The 18,350-nt window shown below is 36.5% G+C and overlaps 1 protein-coding gene across 12 annotated transcripts in view; it reads right to left on the minus strand.

The window, feature by feature from the left end:
• The window catches only part of LOC126970580 (RNA binding protein fox-1 homolog 1-like), a 103,539-nt gene that overhangs the window by 23,131 nt on the left and 62,058 nt on the right, over positions 1-18,350 (minus strand). For all 12 annotated transcript variants that reach the window (XR_007730666.1, XM_050816562.1, XM_050816560.1 and 9 more), the window contains exons 3-5: positions 14,979-15,224; positions 1,067-1,318; positions 929-982 (exon numbers count right to left, since the gene is read on the minus strand). Coding sequence is in view for 11 of the 12 variants with exons in the window: in XM_050816562.1 (XP_050672519.1) it covers positions 929-982; positions 1,067-1,318; positions 14,979-15,224 (552 nt within the window). In the remaining variant the exon portion in view is untranslated. The remainder of the gene's footprint in view (positions 1-928; positions 983-1,066; positions 1,319-14,978; positions 15,225-18,350) is intronic.

Below are 18,350 nucleotides of genomic sequence, written 5' to 3' on the forward strand. Positions count from 1 at the left end.
CATAGAATGAATACTTTTAGACTACTTAAGGGTCGGTCATCAAAGTGACACAAGGAAAGCAGTAAACACGAATAAGCGCTCAATCCAGTCACAATGTATGATTATCATTAATCTGCAGTCACATTATTATTAAATCTTATTTAACAGCACACTGGGTTTATAGTATTGTATTGCTGAGTTGTTTTTTGAGTATATTGCCATAGATAAACTTATATGTCATGGTTATTATAGAAAACTGGTGACAAATTGCTAATAATAACAATTAACTTATTAGAGAATTAAAAAATAAATTCAATGCAATACGTTCAATATTTGATCAGCATTTTGTCACCATATGCACAGAATGTTAAATTCACATTATAATTCAAAGTTGAGATAGCATTTAATAATGAAAGGTAATAATAATATTCTGGTATATTTGCAATGATATTATTCTGCACCAAACATGACGACCAGTATTATGCAATGAAATATTTTTATAATTCAAGAATCATCCAAGCCCATCAGCCACTGATTAAAGTTAAATAATTAACATTTATAACATTAAAAACAGAATTCATTAAATATCCTAATTTAGTTTGGGCTGTAAGTAATAAATTTGAAACTATTATCTGATAACAGTATTGTCCAATAAATTTAAAAATTGTAAATACAAATACACAGGAATATGTTTATTAATGAATTTATTTTAATAGTGAAAGTGTTTAACCATTATTTCTTTATGTAATCATAATATTATAACTGTAACATATTCCTATGTACTTTAACTTAAAGAAACAATGAACAAAATTAATTATAACAGATGAAAAGCAGTCGTTCATTGTTACTTTGGATAATAGTAAATACAATGGCTACAAGGAAATCCACCACTTGGAATGGATTTCAGCGAGCCACTGGTTGAATGAAAACGACCCAAAGCCGTGCTTACCTTCGAGCCTCGTTCGTTGAAGATAATTTCTACATCAAGTATCGTGCCATATTGCTGGAAGACAAGATATGAATAATTAAATAGGTATATGGTATGGGTACGCGTTTGGTTTGTGCATGCCGTGCATAGGATACGTACCCCGAACATGTTTCTGAGGTCGGGGTCTCTGAAGCGGAACGGTATGTTGGAGACGTGGAGACGCTTTGGCTGCGAGCCTTGCGAGACGGGCACGAGGTTCTTGTCGGAGCTGGCGACGGCGGCGCTCACGGCGGCGGCGGCGGCGTGAGCGGCGGCCGCCTGCTGGGCCACCGCGGCCGCGGCCTGCTGCTGCGCCACCACCGCCGCCACGTTCACTGACTTGCTCTCATCCGACGACTCGCCTTCACTTTGCTGAAACATTCAACAAAATGCTTTAGGGATCGTTCAGACACGCGGAAGCCGCACGTGCTGTATGTTCGCGAATTGTTTGAAGTCGACAAATACTTCAAACCAAAGATAAGAATCTAGACGGAGGTAGCAAGTGCCTAAGTGTATTCAATATTCATAGATTTAAACAAAGCCTTCGTCACTGTTTCTGTCCCATCCCTTGTGACCAAGTTACAAAAAATTGGTATACGAGGAACCACCAAAATTATTTACTGATCGACGAACGTAATAGAAAACAGAGAATAAAGATATCATGCTAAGCTAGTGGCGACGCAGATGTATCATTTGGCATACCCCAGGGAAGCGTGCTAGGCCCAACATTATTCTTGGTATATATTAATGACCTCTGTAACCTGTCACAAACGCAAAAATATTTTCCTACGCCGATGATTCTGCTGTTGTCTTTCATGGGAGGACTTGTTCTGAAGCTTGGCTTAAACATAGCTTCAGCTAATTGTATATGTATTAGCGTATCCAATCGTTCAAAACCAAATACAAATGTTAATATTAAAATACATTAATTCTTTCCAGGTCTCCAGAGTGCAATAGCAAAGAAAAAGAGCAAAAGCATAAATAAACCTTCCCCTGAGATAGCAGAAAAGTATAGATAATGGGAGTAAATAGCCTCGATTAGATAAATACAATATTTTTCCTTACAAAAAATGCTTAAGAGATAGGTAAGCCGGTAAGAGGATAAACAAAGGCTAATCGTTATTCGGAAAGTTCACTGGCTATATCTAATTTCACACAGTCTAAGTCTCTTTCAATTATTATACATGTTATGGACCAAGTAATAAAGGAGGGTATTATCTATAATGCCCGGGAATTATGAATAATGAAAAGACGTTTGTTTATGTGGTAAAGGTTAATTACTCTTAACATAAATGAATTTCTCAATGGTACAACAAATTGGGAATAGAGCGACCACCCACAGGCAACTTAATTATATTTTATTGTATGAAACTATATTGCGAAGAAATTTTATGTAAAAAAAAAGCTCGCTGAGTTTCATTCGGCCGTTCTTTTTAGCATAAATATAACTCGACCGTTCGAGTGAGTGGTAGTTTAAAACGTAGTTTAGTAGAGTAAATTATGGAAGGGCTGTGTTATGTATTGCCTTACGATGTTATGTATTGCCTTACGATAGTTGTAGCCTTACTATAGTTATACATTGATCATTCCTATTATTTACTTTTAATACATAATATTGCTTCTACACTTATTATTTACTCTGAGTACTTAATTATATTCAACATTTATATCGTAATGACTCTGTTTATGTATTTTTCCCAAATCGTAATCAGTACGTAATTAGTAACGACCCTTAGCATTGTTTAATATATTGTTTACTGTTCCCATGTTTAGTTATCTTCAATACATTAGTTAAGTACACTCCTTAGCATAATATAAGCTCTTGCTAGAGCTATAGCAGTTAGTCGATACTTCAATGTCTTAGATATAAGTTGTAAATTGTGAATCATTATAATAAATATTTTTTATAACAAGTTTTCTTCTCGTCACGTAACAAATTTGGCGCAGTCGGTAGGATCTCGCGTGATCCACTTCGTGAAACACGGAAGACGAAACCAACGTACAAACGCAGCGGGACACACATCGCCCATCGCAGAAAACGTACGGTAGCCACAGGCTTTTAAACGTTTCGCCGGACCATGCAGCTCCTGATTTTACTGTTATTGTGGTGAGTGGCTTAACTTGTTGCTCTATTTTCTGATTCCATATCCTCTTGTTTCCTTTTCCTATTAATAATATTATCTACGTATATTATTGTTCAAGTCTAGGCATACTCTGACTTACTACTTCAAACTCAAACGATTTATTAATTTTTGTTATATTACTAACAAAAACATTTCAAAATGAGTAAACCAGAAGTCAAAATCAATGCAGAAGTAGATCTTAAGGTGCTACTACAACTAATTCCTGATTTCGACACGTCACAAAGTTCAGAAGTGTATCGATTCATTCGTTCTTGCGACGCCGCATTCTTGTTAGCCTCCATTCAGCAGCAACAACTTCTTTTAATTTACACATTAAATAAAATTATAGGTCCCGGTTCCTCTGACGTCCATGTTAAGCAATATGTTACTTGGGACGACTTAAAAGCATTTTTAATTCAAAAATATTCTCAAACAAAAACTTTAGGTCACTTGACCCTAGAACTACAATCCTTATTTCAAAAACCCAATGAATCGGTAACGGATTATTTCCTTCGCGTAGACTTATGTAGAAGTAAAATAATTGAAAAACTAACAACAGAAATTTCAGATAATACCCTGGAGGGTCGTAAGACAACTACCGAAGAGATAGCCTTAAATGTGTTTGTAAATGGTCTTAGCTCCGATATAGGTATAATGCTTCGAACTAGGGCTTTTACCAACCTATCAGACGCGGGTAACTTCGCTACACAAGAAGACAAAATTCGGAAAATGAATCTTGCTAGACAGTCTTTATATAGAAATGTATCTAGGCCTGCTATTTCCATACCTTCACCTAACAAAAACTCACAATACAGTTATAACACACCCAAGTCTCAGTTCCAAATAAGTAATATAAAAATTTGCAATTATTGCAAAAAACCTGGCCATCTAATCGCTGAATGTCGAAAAAGAGCCTACAATAACAATTTAAAAAAGAACCACATACATCCCTCAACATTTAGTCACCGTACATTACCTACACAATCACAGGAAAATAACGAACATTCAAAACATATCAATCATTTAAACTCACAAGCGGCCGAGGAGAGGGGCTTATCCTTGGAAACCGCTTTAGTACCCTGCTCCAATGCCCAAACACAGTCTTGGAACCCTGTAATCCAACAGGAACTGAACAACAACCTGGAAAACCTACAACTTTAAAGAAGGTTCAATTATCAAACAAACTAAAATACCCTTCAAATCCAGTCCATCGGGGACAAACGAAAATCATCTTGACCGAAACAGATAAGTCACAAAGTAATGTATATTCACAAACAAATTCAGTCTATCGGAGACAGTTTCGTGATGCATGCACACAAACAGATGACTTGACTAGCCGGTTTCAAAATACTAAATCTGAATGCACTAAATCAACCCAATTCAATACCGAACTCACTAACTCTGAAACAAATTCTAAAAATAATATCTCTCATAACTTACTACCTCATGAAACTCCTAAATCCAATACATACAAATCTAAATCAAGTCAAAATCCCAAATCAAAGAGAATATCTAAATTAAAAATAAACAAAGAAGTTTCACCTGAATCATACAATATTTCCTCACTAAATGTTCCTCCAGAAAATCTTTTACATTGCAAATTTCATATCCATGGCGTACCAGTAACATTATTAGTTGATACCGGTGCCGCTATATCTATCATTAAGAGAGATAAGATAGGTAACAACACGATCAATCCTTCTAATAAAGTTTCAATTATTAGCATCTCTAACTCAAAATCTACAATACAAACTTACGGCACTTCCGAAATTTCTCTTGATGATTTCCCTAAACATAAATTTCACATAGCCGATCTCAATATAATTGCTGACGGTATCCTAGGGAACGACTTTATGTCTCAATTCAATGTTAACATCTATGTCCAATCAAAAACTATGCGAATACGTAATAAGTCTTTTAAACTCTTTTTCCTTGATGAAATACCAAAGAAGGAAGACACTAAACAATTTATAGAACAAAGATCAGAAACAGTTATCAATTGCTATGCTAATCATCTTCCAGACGGTCCTGCTATTGTTGAAAAACAAACAATTGGCGACGATTTGACTATCCCTAATGCACTAGTCAATATTAACGATAACAAATTCCTAATTACTTGTGTAAACTCCAGCAATCAAAACAAATTCATTTCCGTTCCTTATATCAATGTCAGTTCATTTAATGAACAAACAAACCTAATTAGTTACTCTGTAAACTCCATGAACACAGGAAACAATAACAATTTCTCATCAAAAGAAAAGATTAATAAACTTATTAGACGTGATCACTTAAACGACGAAGAATGTGAATCATTAGATAAGATTGTTTCCAACTATGCAGACATATTTTACACTGAGGGCGACCCCCTAACATTCACGAATCACACCAAGCATTCAATTCCCACAACATCAGAGACACCCATTAATACAAAAACGTATACATTTCCCTTTGTACACCAACAAGAAGTAAAATCACAGGTAGACAAAATGTTAGATCAAAACGTAATACGACCTAGTACATCACCTTGGAGTAGCCCTATTTGGGTAGTGCCCAAAAAGCTAGATGCCTCTGGAAAACAAAAATGGAGAGTTGTTATAGATTATCGTTAGCTCAATGACATTACAATAGGAGATTCATATCCCTTGCCTAATATTACGGATATATTAGATAAATTAGGACACTCAGTATATTTTACGACTCTAGATCTTGCTTCAGGTTTTCATCAAATAGAGCTTAACCCTACAGATATCCCTAAAACCGCATTTAACACACCTTACGGACATTACGAGTTTTTAAGAATGCCATTTGGCTTGAAGAATGCCCCTGCCACGTTCCAAAGGGCAATGGATAGCGTTCTTTATGGTCTTCAAGGTGAACGATGTTTTGTTTACCTTGATGACATTGTAGTTTTTGCATCTAGCCTCCAAGAACATGAGCAGAAACTTAACGAAGTCTTTAGTCGCTTGAGACAACATGGGTTAAAGGTTCAACCAGATAAATGCGAGTTCCTGAGAAAAGAAGTTGCTTATCTCGGTCACATCGTCTCGAGTGAAGGCGTAAAGCCTAATCCTGAAAAGGTTAAGGCCGTCAAAGATTTTCCAATCCCAAAATCATGCAAAGACATAAAATCTTTCCTCGGTCTTGCAGGTTATTACCGCAGATTTATACCAAATTTTAGTAAAATCACTAAACCTACGACGGGTCTTCTAAAAAAGGACGTTCCTTTCATTTGGAGTGTAGAACAACAGCAGGCTTTTGACACGTGCAAAGATATACTCACTACCGTTCCCGTTTTGCAATATCCAGATTTTAGCAAGGAATTCGTATTAACAACCGATGCCTCTATTCATGCAATTGGAGCAATACTTTCTCAAGGTGAAATTGGTAAAGATTTGCCAATCGCGTACGCTTCTCGTACTCTCAACAAAGCAGAATCCAACTATTCAACAATTGAACGCGAATTACTAGCAATCGTATGGGCAGTAAAACACTTTCGCCCCAATTTGTTTGGTAGAAGATTCAAAATTGTGACTGATCATAAACCTCTTACCTGGCTATTTTCAATCAAAGACCCAGGTAGCCGTCTTGTTCGCTGGAGACTGAAATTAGAAGAGTATGATTATGAAATCATCTATAAAGCCGGTAAAATCAATACCAATGCTGACGCGCTCTCACGACCACCAATTTTTAACACCAACACAATTGATCACAAGATCAATACTTCAGATCCAAAAATCACTTCCGAAGATTATCTACAAACTAATTACGAGCGTTTCTCCGAAATCTCATCTCATAATCTCGATACCCCAAAACTGAAACTTTCACCAGATAGACTCCTAGACCCCCGACACAAAAACATCTTTGTTCCCATATCCTGTGAACTCTCCGACTTAAACGAGATCTATAAAGAAGCTATAAACTCATGTTCACAAATAAACCCATATCTCGAAAAATCTAGATCTCTTTATGACACCGATCTCTTAATCTCAAATGAAAACCAGAACATATACTTTTCTTGCACACGACCTACACATTTTGATCCTTGGAACTCAGAAAGCTATTTTAAATCTTTAATGTCATGCCTTCAAAGAAACGATATAAAAGTACTTTATGTACCAGATCTCAAAAATGATAAGACATGTAAACTCAACGGAAATGAACAATTACACATAACGGCATATCTAGCCGAATATTTCGATTGTCATATAACAATATGTGAGAATAGAGTCCGTATTCCAAGTCCCGACGAAATTTCGAACATTCTTAAAATGTACCATGATGAACCCCTTTCAGGACACCGCGGTGTCATTGAAACTACACGGAAAATCCGTGATGACTATTTTTGGAAAGGAATGACGAACGATATTAAAAATTATATTGACTCATGTCTTGTCTGCCAACGAAATAAAATTCAAAGAAAATCCTTTCAAGCTCCTATGGTTATAACCTCTCAATCAACTGAACCTTTCGAAAGAGTTTCTATGGACCTAGTTTCTTATTCCGACATAAGCAATAGCAATAATAAGTATGTTCTCACGCTACAGGACGAACTTACAAAATATGTCCAAGCATACCCACTTCCAGACAAAGAAGCTCTTACCGTTGCCAAACAATTAATTCATTTTTGCCAACACTACGGTGTACCTAAACGCTTCCACTCTGACCAAGGCTCTGAATTCATGAATAATGTAATGAAACAACTCATGAAATTCTTGGGGTCCAACCACACGTTTAATACAGCCTATCACCCACAAACCAACGGTGCTCTGGAAAGGTTTCACGCCACATTACGTGATCATATTCGCATGTATCACAACAGAAATCTTAGAAACTGGGATCAAATCATACCATTTGCAATCATGTGTCATAACACTTCTGTTAATAATTCTACAGGCTTTACCCCACACGAACTTCTATTCGGATTTAAACCTCGTCAATTTTATTCAATAAAATCTATTCCAGAATATACAGCATGTGACTACTTAAAGGACTTAAATGAACGCCTGAAGATTGCGAGAGACTCCGCCTTACGTAATGTTCAATCTATGAAGGAAAAAGCCAAAGAGCGTTATGACAGTCAAATCAAAAATATAATTAACTTCCAAATTGGTAGCCAAGTAATGCTCAGAAATCCAAATCCTAACAATCTGGATGCTAAATGGGACGGCCCGTACGAAATAATACGTGTAGGTTTTAATGAAAACCATGTTATTCGAAAAGCCGGCAAAAATCAGCTAGTTCATGCAAATAGATTAAGACCCTTTGCTACCCAAGAAACAATTAGAAACTAATTCATATTTTTATTTTTGTTTATAAATTTTAGACTAATAAAAGTTATATCTTATCATAATTAAATTAATTACAACATATACGTTGCAGGGCCAGCCATCTCGCAACAGCCCAAAACCTTCCCCCAAAATCCAATTCATTTAACAAATTTATTAATAATCCTTATATCAGTTTCACCATCGGTTCTATTATAAAATTTATATTATATATTATTTTATACAAAACGTACAAATTTATAAAATCTTTTATTATACAATATAGGCTTAAATCAAATAAATTTAACGAGACTGTTTCGTCTCTTTCAGGGCAATCGCCGCTGCCGACACCAATATAAAAATTACCCAACCTTTACCATCTCATTCAAGTTTATTCTTTCTAGAAGAAGGTTCAATTTTTCCTTCAGACGAGTCATGGAAACTTGTCATATATCGAGATCTTAAACCATTATTTATCGCTCATGAATCTCTGCTCCGATTATCTAATAAATTCCAATCTATATCAAATAAACACCCCAACTTCCCCAATGTGCAATCAACAAAATCATATCTAAAAACAAACTTAGGAAAAATCGAAAACCGGTTATCAGAATTAAATATGTATTTAGGTAAAAATTCGAGACAAAAAAGAGAGTTGTTTGATGCCCTAAGTTCTGTTCTTAAATGGCTTATAGGAACACCAGATGCAAGTGATGCGCAAAGATACAACGAATGCATCGATGCACTTGAGAAACGTGAACTAGACCTATCAACACTCATGCAAAAGCAGATTCAAATAACATCATCAACGATCCTAAATTTTAACGAAACTATTTTTAAAATTGCAATCGATGAACAAGTTATAAATGAAAACATAAATCGACTGAACGAGTACATAAATTCCACTGAAACTATTTTATTTGATATTAAATTCAGTGAAGATATCTCTTCAATCTCTCTACAAATTTTAGAATTAGTTACAAATTTAGATAGCGAAATTAATGATTGTCTCTCTAGTATACTATTTGCAAAATCTAATACGATCCACCCTTCAATAATATCTCTTCAAAAACTTTATACAGAACTTCTACTAACAAGCAACTTAAGAACTAACAGACGTCTAGTAGCCCCTGTAATCATAGAAAACATTCATACAATTTTAGATTCCTCCAGATTATCTGCATATGTCTATTCAAATCGGTTAGTTTATGTATTAGAATTTCCATTAGTCCAAAATGAACCTTATACATTATATCATATATACTCTATCCCAATCCAACATCCTAATTCCTCATACCATACCACCATCATCCCAGAGCATACATACCTAGCCACGAACCCTAATGGACAACAGTACATCTCTACGAGCTCACTGGACACATGTAAGACGTATGCTACAAGAAAAAGCGTCTGTACTAAGCTCGCCGTCTACGATTCAGCAGCAAGACCCTTATGTGAAGCACAAATTTTATACAGCGTTACAACCACAATTCCAAGTATATGCACCACAACGACATTCGCTGCCAACATCAATATTTTCCAAGCATTAAACAACAACAAATGGTTATACATATTGTCGAATGATACTCAGTGTGTTCTGCAATGTGAGAAAGAACTCAGCCATCACAAGCTTCATGGAGCTGGAATCTTAACGCTACCTCATCGATGCAAATTGCATACTGGTTACAGCACTCTATCAGCATTCCATTCAACTGAAGAAAACATCACCAGCCCAATCATCATTCCTGATATTAGAACAGAAGACTGCTTCGAAGAAATGAAGAATCTAAAAACTCCAACTCTGCTTCCAATATCAATCAGTGATTTACCATTAGATTCACTAAAGCAAATTAAACACCATCTCGACAAGAACTCCGATGAATTAGAAAAAATAAGATCCCAAAATTTTCTACAAAAGCATCAATCGAGTTTCTCATGGATTTATTTCATTATCGGCATAATAATGCTAACATTTATAACTTTCAAATGCTGTCAACGATGGCCCAATGGTTTTATTAGAACAAATCTACGTCGCCGCCGCAACTCCAGCAATTGTATACAGATCTTCAATAACTGCTTCGACTCATCGCCCCGACGTCGTGCAACACATATAAACGCTGCAATCCCGTTGTCTACGCTAGCTCAACCAACAACATCATGCATCTCTGAAGACGAAGACGACATCCATATGACGACTCCATCGCAAAGATCAGGCGCTAACGCCCAATCTTTGTTCTAAGAGGGGAGGTGTTATGTATTGCCTTACGATGTTATGTATTGCCTTACGATAGTTGTAGCCTTACTATAGTTATACATTGATCATTCCTATTATTTACTTTTAATACATAATATTGCTTCTACACTTATTATTTACTCTGAGTACTTAATTATATTCAACATTTATATCGTAATGACTCTGTTTATGTATTTTTCCCAAATCGTAATCAGTACGTAATTAGTAACGACCCTTAGCATTGTTTAATATATTGTTTACTGTTCCCATGTTTAGTTATCTTCAATACATTAGTTAAGTACACTCCTTAGCATAATATAAGCTCTTGCTAGAGCTATAGCAGTTAGTCGATACTTCAATGTCTTAGATATAAGTTGTAAATTGTGAATCATTATAATAAATATTTTTTATAACAAGTTTTCTTCTCGTCACGTAACAGCTGGCAATAAAATATACACATTAGATATGCTACGGCGGGAAATTACACGCGTAAAAAGTGCTGGTCCATGCCAGGCCATCCAGGCCCGCGTAGTTATTCTACATCAACACATCTTTAAGGAAAACAATTGACAGTATGCAAGAAAAAACTTGTTTCGCTCGAAGATGTTGCAAAGTCAGAGATTTATAAAATAAGTAATATTCTAGTGTAGCGATATAATATAAGAATATTTGAGTGGGATCAGGTGGGCAAGAATGATGAGGGAACGAAGGTAATCAATCAAACCTTGGAGATGCTTCAAGTATTCACAAACTTTATCTCTATCGATCATAATCCTATTTTCATCCCTACTGCTGTAAGCTTAATTAATTACATTATTCTATAAATGTAGATAGAGAAATGAATTTTGCTTCTATTTCACATCGTATTAATGCGATATAAGGTAACTACGATTCACGTAGCTATATTAAGTAGACGTATATACAGGGTGTCCCGTAATCAGTGGACCAACGGGATACCCGTGATAGGGGTGGTCATCATCTCTCGAAAACACCAAATTTTACTGTTCTAGGGCCAGTAGTTCAAAAGATATGATTTTTTAAGCATTATTTTGAAAATTCTACCCTTATCAACACAAAAGTTGAAAAAAAATATTTTTTATTTTTATTTTGCCCTGTTTCTTAACTTAAGGTGGCTGAGGAAACATGTGTCTTCACAATTAAATCCATTTTTGTGAATAAATATTGCCAAATTAAAAATTAAAAACCAAAACATGCGCAAATATCAAATAACTAAATTTGCAACGTGATGTTTGAAGCAAGCTAGTGCAAAAAAAATGTATGACAGCCTTGCGGACCATTATTTAAAAAACATCTGCAGTTCATACTGATTCCAAAAAGGTATAACAATATTACATTTTACAAAAAAAATAACTTAATAACCAATTTTAGACTCCAATTGCGAGAAACATTTAAGCGCTATCTATTCTGAGAATTATTTTGTTATCGAGAGAGAGATAACACAATATGCTATCTCTTTCTCGCTCAGGTACCTTTTTCGTTTACGGGGTCCTATTGGCCGACGCCTATGATCCCCACACCCTAATTTTTCAAATTATTCTTAGTTTCATCAGAGACTTGCTCATAGCTCGTAGCTGCACACGTGTTTTTTACTTCGCTACCATTACGACTCTTTTTTTTGGTGACTGACGCTTGAATTGGACCTTGTTTGTCTTTGTGATTTGGATACTGTTTGCCCGGATTTTATAAAATGCCTAATACCTATACTCCTCGTGAATATGCTGAGATGTATTTTATTTACGGTCTGTGTAATGCAAACGCTCGGCAAGCAGCCCGTACGTATCGTGAGCGCTATCCTAATCGCGACCGCTATCCGGATCATCGAATTTTTCTCCGTGTAAATAACGCGTATTTAGAAGGCAGAATTCCCGGAGCTGCAAACAACGTGGGAAGACCTAGAAGAGTCGATGAACTTCAAATACTGGCCGAAGTGACAGAAGAACCTTCTACGAGTGTTCGTCGTATTTCAAGACGTACTGGTATAGCAAAAACAACAGTACATCGCATTTTAAAAAGAAACAGTTTATACCCTTATCATATTCAACGAGTGCAGGCACTATTACCTGCTGATTATCAACGGAGGATAGATTTTTGTGCAGAGATGCTTCGCCGATGCCGACAAGATCCACTATTTTTCAATTCAATATTATGGAGCGATGAATCGTGTTTTAAAAGAGTTGGAGTGTTTAACATTCATAATTTACATGAATGGGCTGTTGTGAATCCACGTATTGTACGAGAAGATAGATTCCAGCACCAGTTTGGAGTCAATTTGTGGGCTGGAATCTTAGATGGTAAACTTATTGGTCCATTTGAGCTCCCACCGAGGCTTAATGGTGCTCGGTACTTGCAATTTTTAAGAAATGACTTAAGTAATTTATTAGCAAATGTACCACAGGAGGTATGTGAGAGGATGTGGTTACAGCATGATGGCGCACCCGCTCATTATTGCAGACAAGTGAGGGAATATTTAAACGAGTCTTACCCAAGTAGGTGGATTGGACGAGGAGGTACAATCCCATGGCCAGCTCGATCACCTGATCTTAATCCATTGGATTATTTTTTATGGGGATATTTTAAAGAATCCGTATATGAAACCGTTAACGATAACGAAAGACAGCTAAGACAAAAACTGAATGTGGTGAGTGAAAAAGTCAAAAATAATGAAAGGGCGTTAAAAAGTTTAAAAAGAAATTTTATAAGAAGATGCCGGCTATGCCTTAGAGTAAGAGGAAGACATTTCGAACATTTATTATAAGAAATAAATAAAAAAATTCTAACTATTTACTTTTGTTTTATTGTAAATTCCGCCAAGAAATTGCTATCTAATGTTGATTTAAAATAATTATTGTCTTTTATTGTTTCACAATAATGATTAATTATACCTTTTTGGAATCAGTATGAACTGCAGATGTTTTTTAAATAATGGTCCGCAAGGCTGTCATACATTTTTTTTGCACTAGCTTGCTTCAAACATCACGTTGCAAATTTAGTTATTTGATATTTGCGCATGTTTTGGTTTTTAATTTTTAATTTGGCAATATTTATTCACAAAAATGGATTTAATTGTGAAGACACATGTTTCCTCAGCCACCTTAAGTTAAGAAACAGGGCAAAATAAAAATAAAAAATATTTTTTTTCAACTTTTGTGTTGATAAGGGTAGAATTTTCAAAATAATGCTTAAAAAATCATATCTTTTGAACTACTGGCCCTAGAACAGTAAAATTTGGTGTTTTCGATAGATGATGACCACCCCTATCACGGGTATCCCGTTGGTCCACTGATTACGGGACACCCTGTATAAAGGATTTGTTGTAATTTGGAAGCAAGAGTAATGAAAAGATTCCACCGGTTTAACAACCTCTCCCTTAAACAAAACACTCGACAGTTTTAACATTAGACACGGTTAATGTTATTTAGTTTTCATGCTAGTCAACGATAGGTTATTGACGCTAAACCAGTACAGTGTCAAATAGAACATTGTTTACTTCGTCATTCGTAACTTGGTTTCTATTCACTTTGAATATGAGTGAAGAGTAATCCGAAATATATACTAACTTATCATTTTAGTTAGGCAGATCATTATTGTTACTAAAGAAGCTGAACGCTCCAAGAATAGAGGACGAATTTTTTTTTTGAAACTAAATTTTATTGTAAGAGAAAGAAGGCCGCTCTGAGTGTCTCAAGTCTGAGGCATAAATTGTCGAATGGGTGGTATTTTTTGTCGATCATAAATGATCTAAAATCCTACTTTGAATAATTACTTGGGTAAGTTCCCCAAGTAAAGTCAAATGTTTCATATGATGTAACTTATGAGAGTTAGAGAGGGTAAGCATGCTAGGCCTAAAATAATATTTTGGTAAATTTTATTAAATCTCGGTAATACTAAAACAGGACGTCATACCAAGCAATAGTTGTACGGGTAAGAAGAGCTTTCCAAATTATATATTGATGTAATTTTACTATATTTCAGAAGACAAGGAATACACGCCATGTAGAATATAACTATATAACAACAATTATTGAACTTATTATTTTTACAGAGATGCCTCAGATATCAGCAGTTCTTTTTTCATGTGATCATTCATCACATTAAAATTATCGTATTAAATATATCGTTGTCTTGCAACCTATGGCACAGGCTATGCCTAATTAGGGGCAAGATAATTTGTGTAAAAGTGTGTGAATAAACTAAACTAAAACATAAAAAGGGCATACCACGGGTTTGGTTGTAAATGGAAGAAATAATTTACTGGGTGAAATGTATGTTCTACTCTACTACTACAATTGAATATATCGGCATTAGTTTTTCAAATTTTGTATTTAAAGGAAACCTAATCGGGTGACTATCCTGTAAAAACCAAACAATAAATCGCAGCGGGGTCAACTTACCGTGCTATTGTTGAGTGTGTCCGTTGAGTTTTGTGTGTGGTTCTGCGAGGGCGGTTGTGGAGAGAAGTTGGAGGGTGGCAGAGGTGCGGGCGCGGGGGGCCCCTCGCTCTTGACAAGCGAGGCCTGCTGCGCCGCGGCGTCTGCCTTGGCCGCCGCGAGGTCTCCGTTGGCTGCGAACTGAGCAGCCGCAGCCGCCGCCGCCGCCGCAGCGGGAAACGGGTTTGCCATTCCCGTTCCCACCATGTGCTGAAATATACCATACAATCGTGTTAAACGCTATCTATTGGTTACATATCGAACATATGCGTAGACGTATGCTATTCAAGGAAGTGAGTCAAGTAATATGAAGTCTATTCACTTAAAGGAAGCCAAACGGTAGACAGTCTGCCGCAAGCAAGTAAGCGGTTTTGGCAATAATGGAAAAAATCAAGAATGCTTATAAATATATATAATATAAACATTATTTTAGTTGGAACAACAATTATATGAAAGATGTCCTAATATAACTCAACTAACACATAAATTAAACTATATATTACAGAGTCTAAGCTAATGAAACCAAACTCGATTCGGTACAATGTCATAGACTAAAAATAAAAACTATACTTCAATAGGATTCACCAAAATCACTTTGACATGTTTATTTACATTGATTCCTCGCAAGTCGCAACCAAAGCATCAATTCGGCAACAGACTGTGCAAAGTTATTTTTGTAACAATATTTTCTTAGATATTACGTGTATTCCACTAACACGACTAGTGAAAGTATAGTCAGGCGAACAATGAATGCATTAACCATGTTTGCGAATAACCAAATAGTTGAGGCAACGATGCTTCACCAACCAAACACTACATTTACATTCATGCAAGCACCATTTGAATTGCGGTATCTAATGGTAGGAACTACCTTCCTTATATGAGAGAAGATAGGATAAACGAGCGTACGGGTCAATTAAATTTAGTCAGGAGCTTTGCTGGACTTTTGGTCTTAGAGGTACCCAAGTCGTGCCTGCGTTTCCAGGACGATCCGAAAAAACGACGTCGCTTGGTTTGACTCGAAGCTTATTCAACAATTTAGTTGTACGTGGAATAAAGTCTTTTCTAGACCGCACTGTAGAATAACGCTACACATCCAGATGGTGAGGATGATATTCAAGAGTTTGTGATGTCCTGCTAGTCAGAATGATTAATCAGATGGAACAGCTCGTCGGAACACTCCTCGTGATAAATGCGGCAGGTGACACAGTGAAATGATGTCTCTTCGCATTGTGTGTCATCTAGCCGACTGGATTACCGTAGCAGTGTTGCACGCGGTCAAATGCTTCCATCCGATACTGGGGTGCGGCGAAAATAGAGATGAGAGCACTACTCGAAATGTGGCCGGACCTGCGCTTCGTAGAGCACTAGGATGTGGGCAGGCTTAAAGTACTTAGTGCCTTACTCTAATCCAGAACCCCAGCTTTTTCGAAGCCAATCTGGCTTTTTCTTCCAGATGACCGCGGAATTGGCAATTGCTCTAGTATTCCGATACTATGCGAGGCATTTAAGGGGAGCATTATCGCCTGTTTAAAAACTGTGGCCAAAATACTCATAAAAGTACAATAAAAAAATTGCAAACTTGATTCGCCAACTCACGCAAACGTTTTAATATTTGTTGGTAACAATAAAAGCGATATTAAATATTTAATCTCAAACATTCTTCCTTCTGAAGCGTGATGTAATTAATTCCAAACCCTCAATTTTATATTCAGTAATATATTTAATGAGTATTATCTGTTTACCTATCCCGAAATACACGCACGGGTTCGGGGAACGGTGGAAAACGAGCAACGCGGAGATAAACAACAGCGCGAGCAATCATTTACCAGAGTTTGTGGCTAATTTGCATGAAGTTATTATTGGGTGCAAAGTGATTTGTTTAGGTAAATCGAATAAAGATAAGCTTTTGTGAAAATTAACTTTTGCAACATCAGGCTTCAAACGTAATCATAATACATGACTGCTGGTGTTTTGCATTATACTATTTCTAAGAGGTAACCCCCGCGACATTTTTACCAGGCGGATGCTACTCTTTATATTTAAATCAATCTTTTCTTACGATTCATCGGTGTTGGTACCGATTAGTTTGGGGCCATTCGGAGGCCCTTTACCAGGGTGAGTGTAGTGGGTGGCAGAGCATGCCCTCAACTCCGTCATTTAACATTATATTATAAGGTGAAAGTATTGGCCGGCGATATGAGCTTTGTATCTTGCAAGCTTTTGGACACCTCTAATATCAACCGGCGACCTAAATTTATTAAAAACAAGGGATGTTCTGGCCCGTTTGATACTGTTTCCAACTTGAGAGATATGATAGTTTTTATTTCGATTCGTAACCTTTAAATATATTTTTTATTTCAATTTTTTTTTCAGTGTGAATATTTCTACGAGATAAATTTATGACGCACAATTTGCCAGTTCTGCTGTTAAGTTATGTGGCATTATTTCATTACAAGAACTGTAAAATACGAAATAATTATTGCAATCATTGAACTTCTACAAATTTTGTAGCATTTGTTTTTTTTTAATGAAGATACGGGGCGAGACGAGCAGGACGTTCACGACAGCTGATGGTAATTGATACGCCCTGCCCATTACAATGCAGTGCCACTCAGGATTCTTGAAAAGCCCAAAAATTCTGAGCGGCACTACAATTGTAGCGCAATTGCGCTCGTCACCTTGAGACATAAGATGTTAAGTCTCATTTGCTCAGTAATTTCAGCACATTTAATTAGCTACGGCGCCCTTCAGAACGAAACACAGTAATCTTTTCACATTACTGGTTCACGGCTGAAATAGGCGCCGTTGTGGTACCCATAATCTAGCCGGCATCCTGTGCAATGTGCTGTATAGGTGAAGCGAAGCGCACCGGTGAACAGCTAGTATTATATACGTGATCCATTCCCATTTCTTTTTTATCAGACCGTCTGTCTCCCAGAGGGATGGCCAGAGATTGCAGACCACCCTTTCATCCATCCTCCACGCTCTTGACATGTTTGCCTGTTTATATTCAAATAGAAACGATCCATTGAAACTATTTCTCGTGACACAGCCGAGGCGGTCCCGGTCGCGAACACTAATTTCGTCGCAATAAATACCCCAACCGTTTATAGCTGACGTTTCTGGGCTACGAATCGAATTATTGACACGGAGTGCTCGTGCCAACACCCACACCTAACACAACACAGCTCTGATACTCTGATCATATAGATAATACCCACACATGTAAACTTAATTACACATTATCATTAGCATCAATAACGAGATATCTGCAACAATTCGAGGATTTTTATACAAAATATGTATAGGGAAATCCAACAGTCATGGGAGGTG

Source organism: Leptidea sinapis, chromosome 21, assembly GCF_905404315.1.
Source record: "Leptidea sinapis chromosome 21, ilLepSina1.1, whole genome shotgun sequence".
Lineage (NCBI taxonomy): Eukaryota > Metazoa > Arthropoda > Insecta > Lepidoptera > Pieridae > Leptidea > Leptidea sinapis.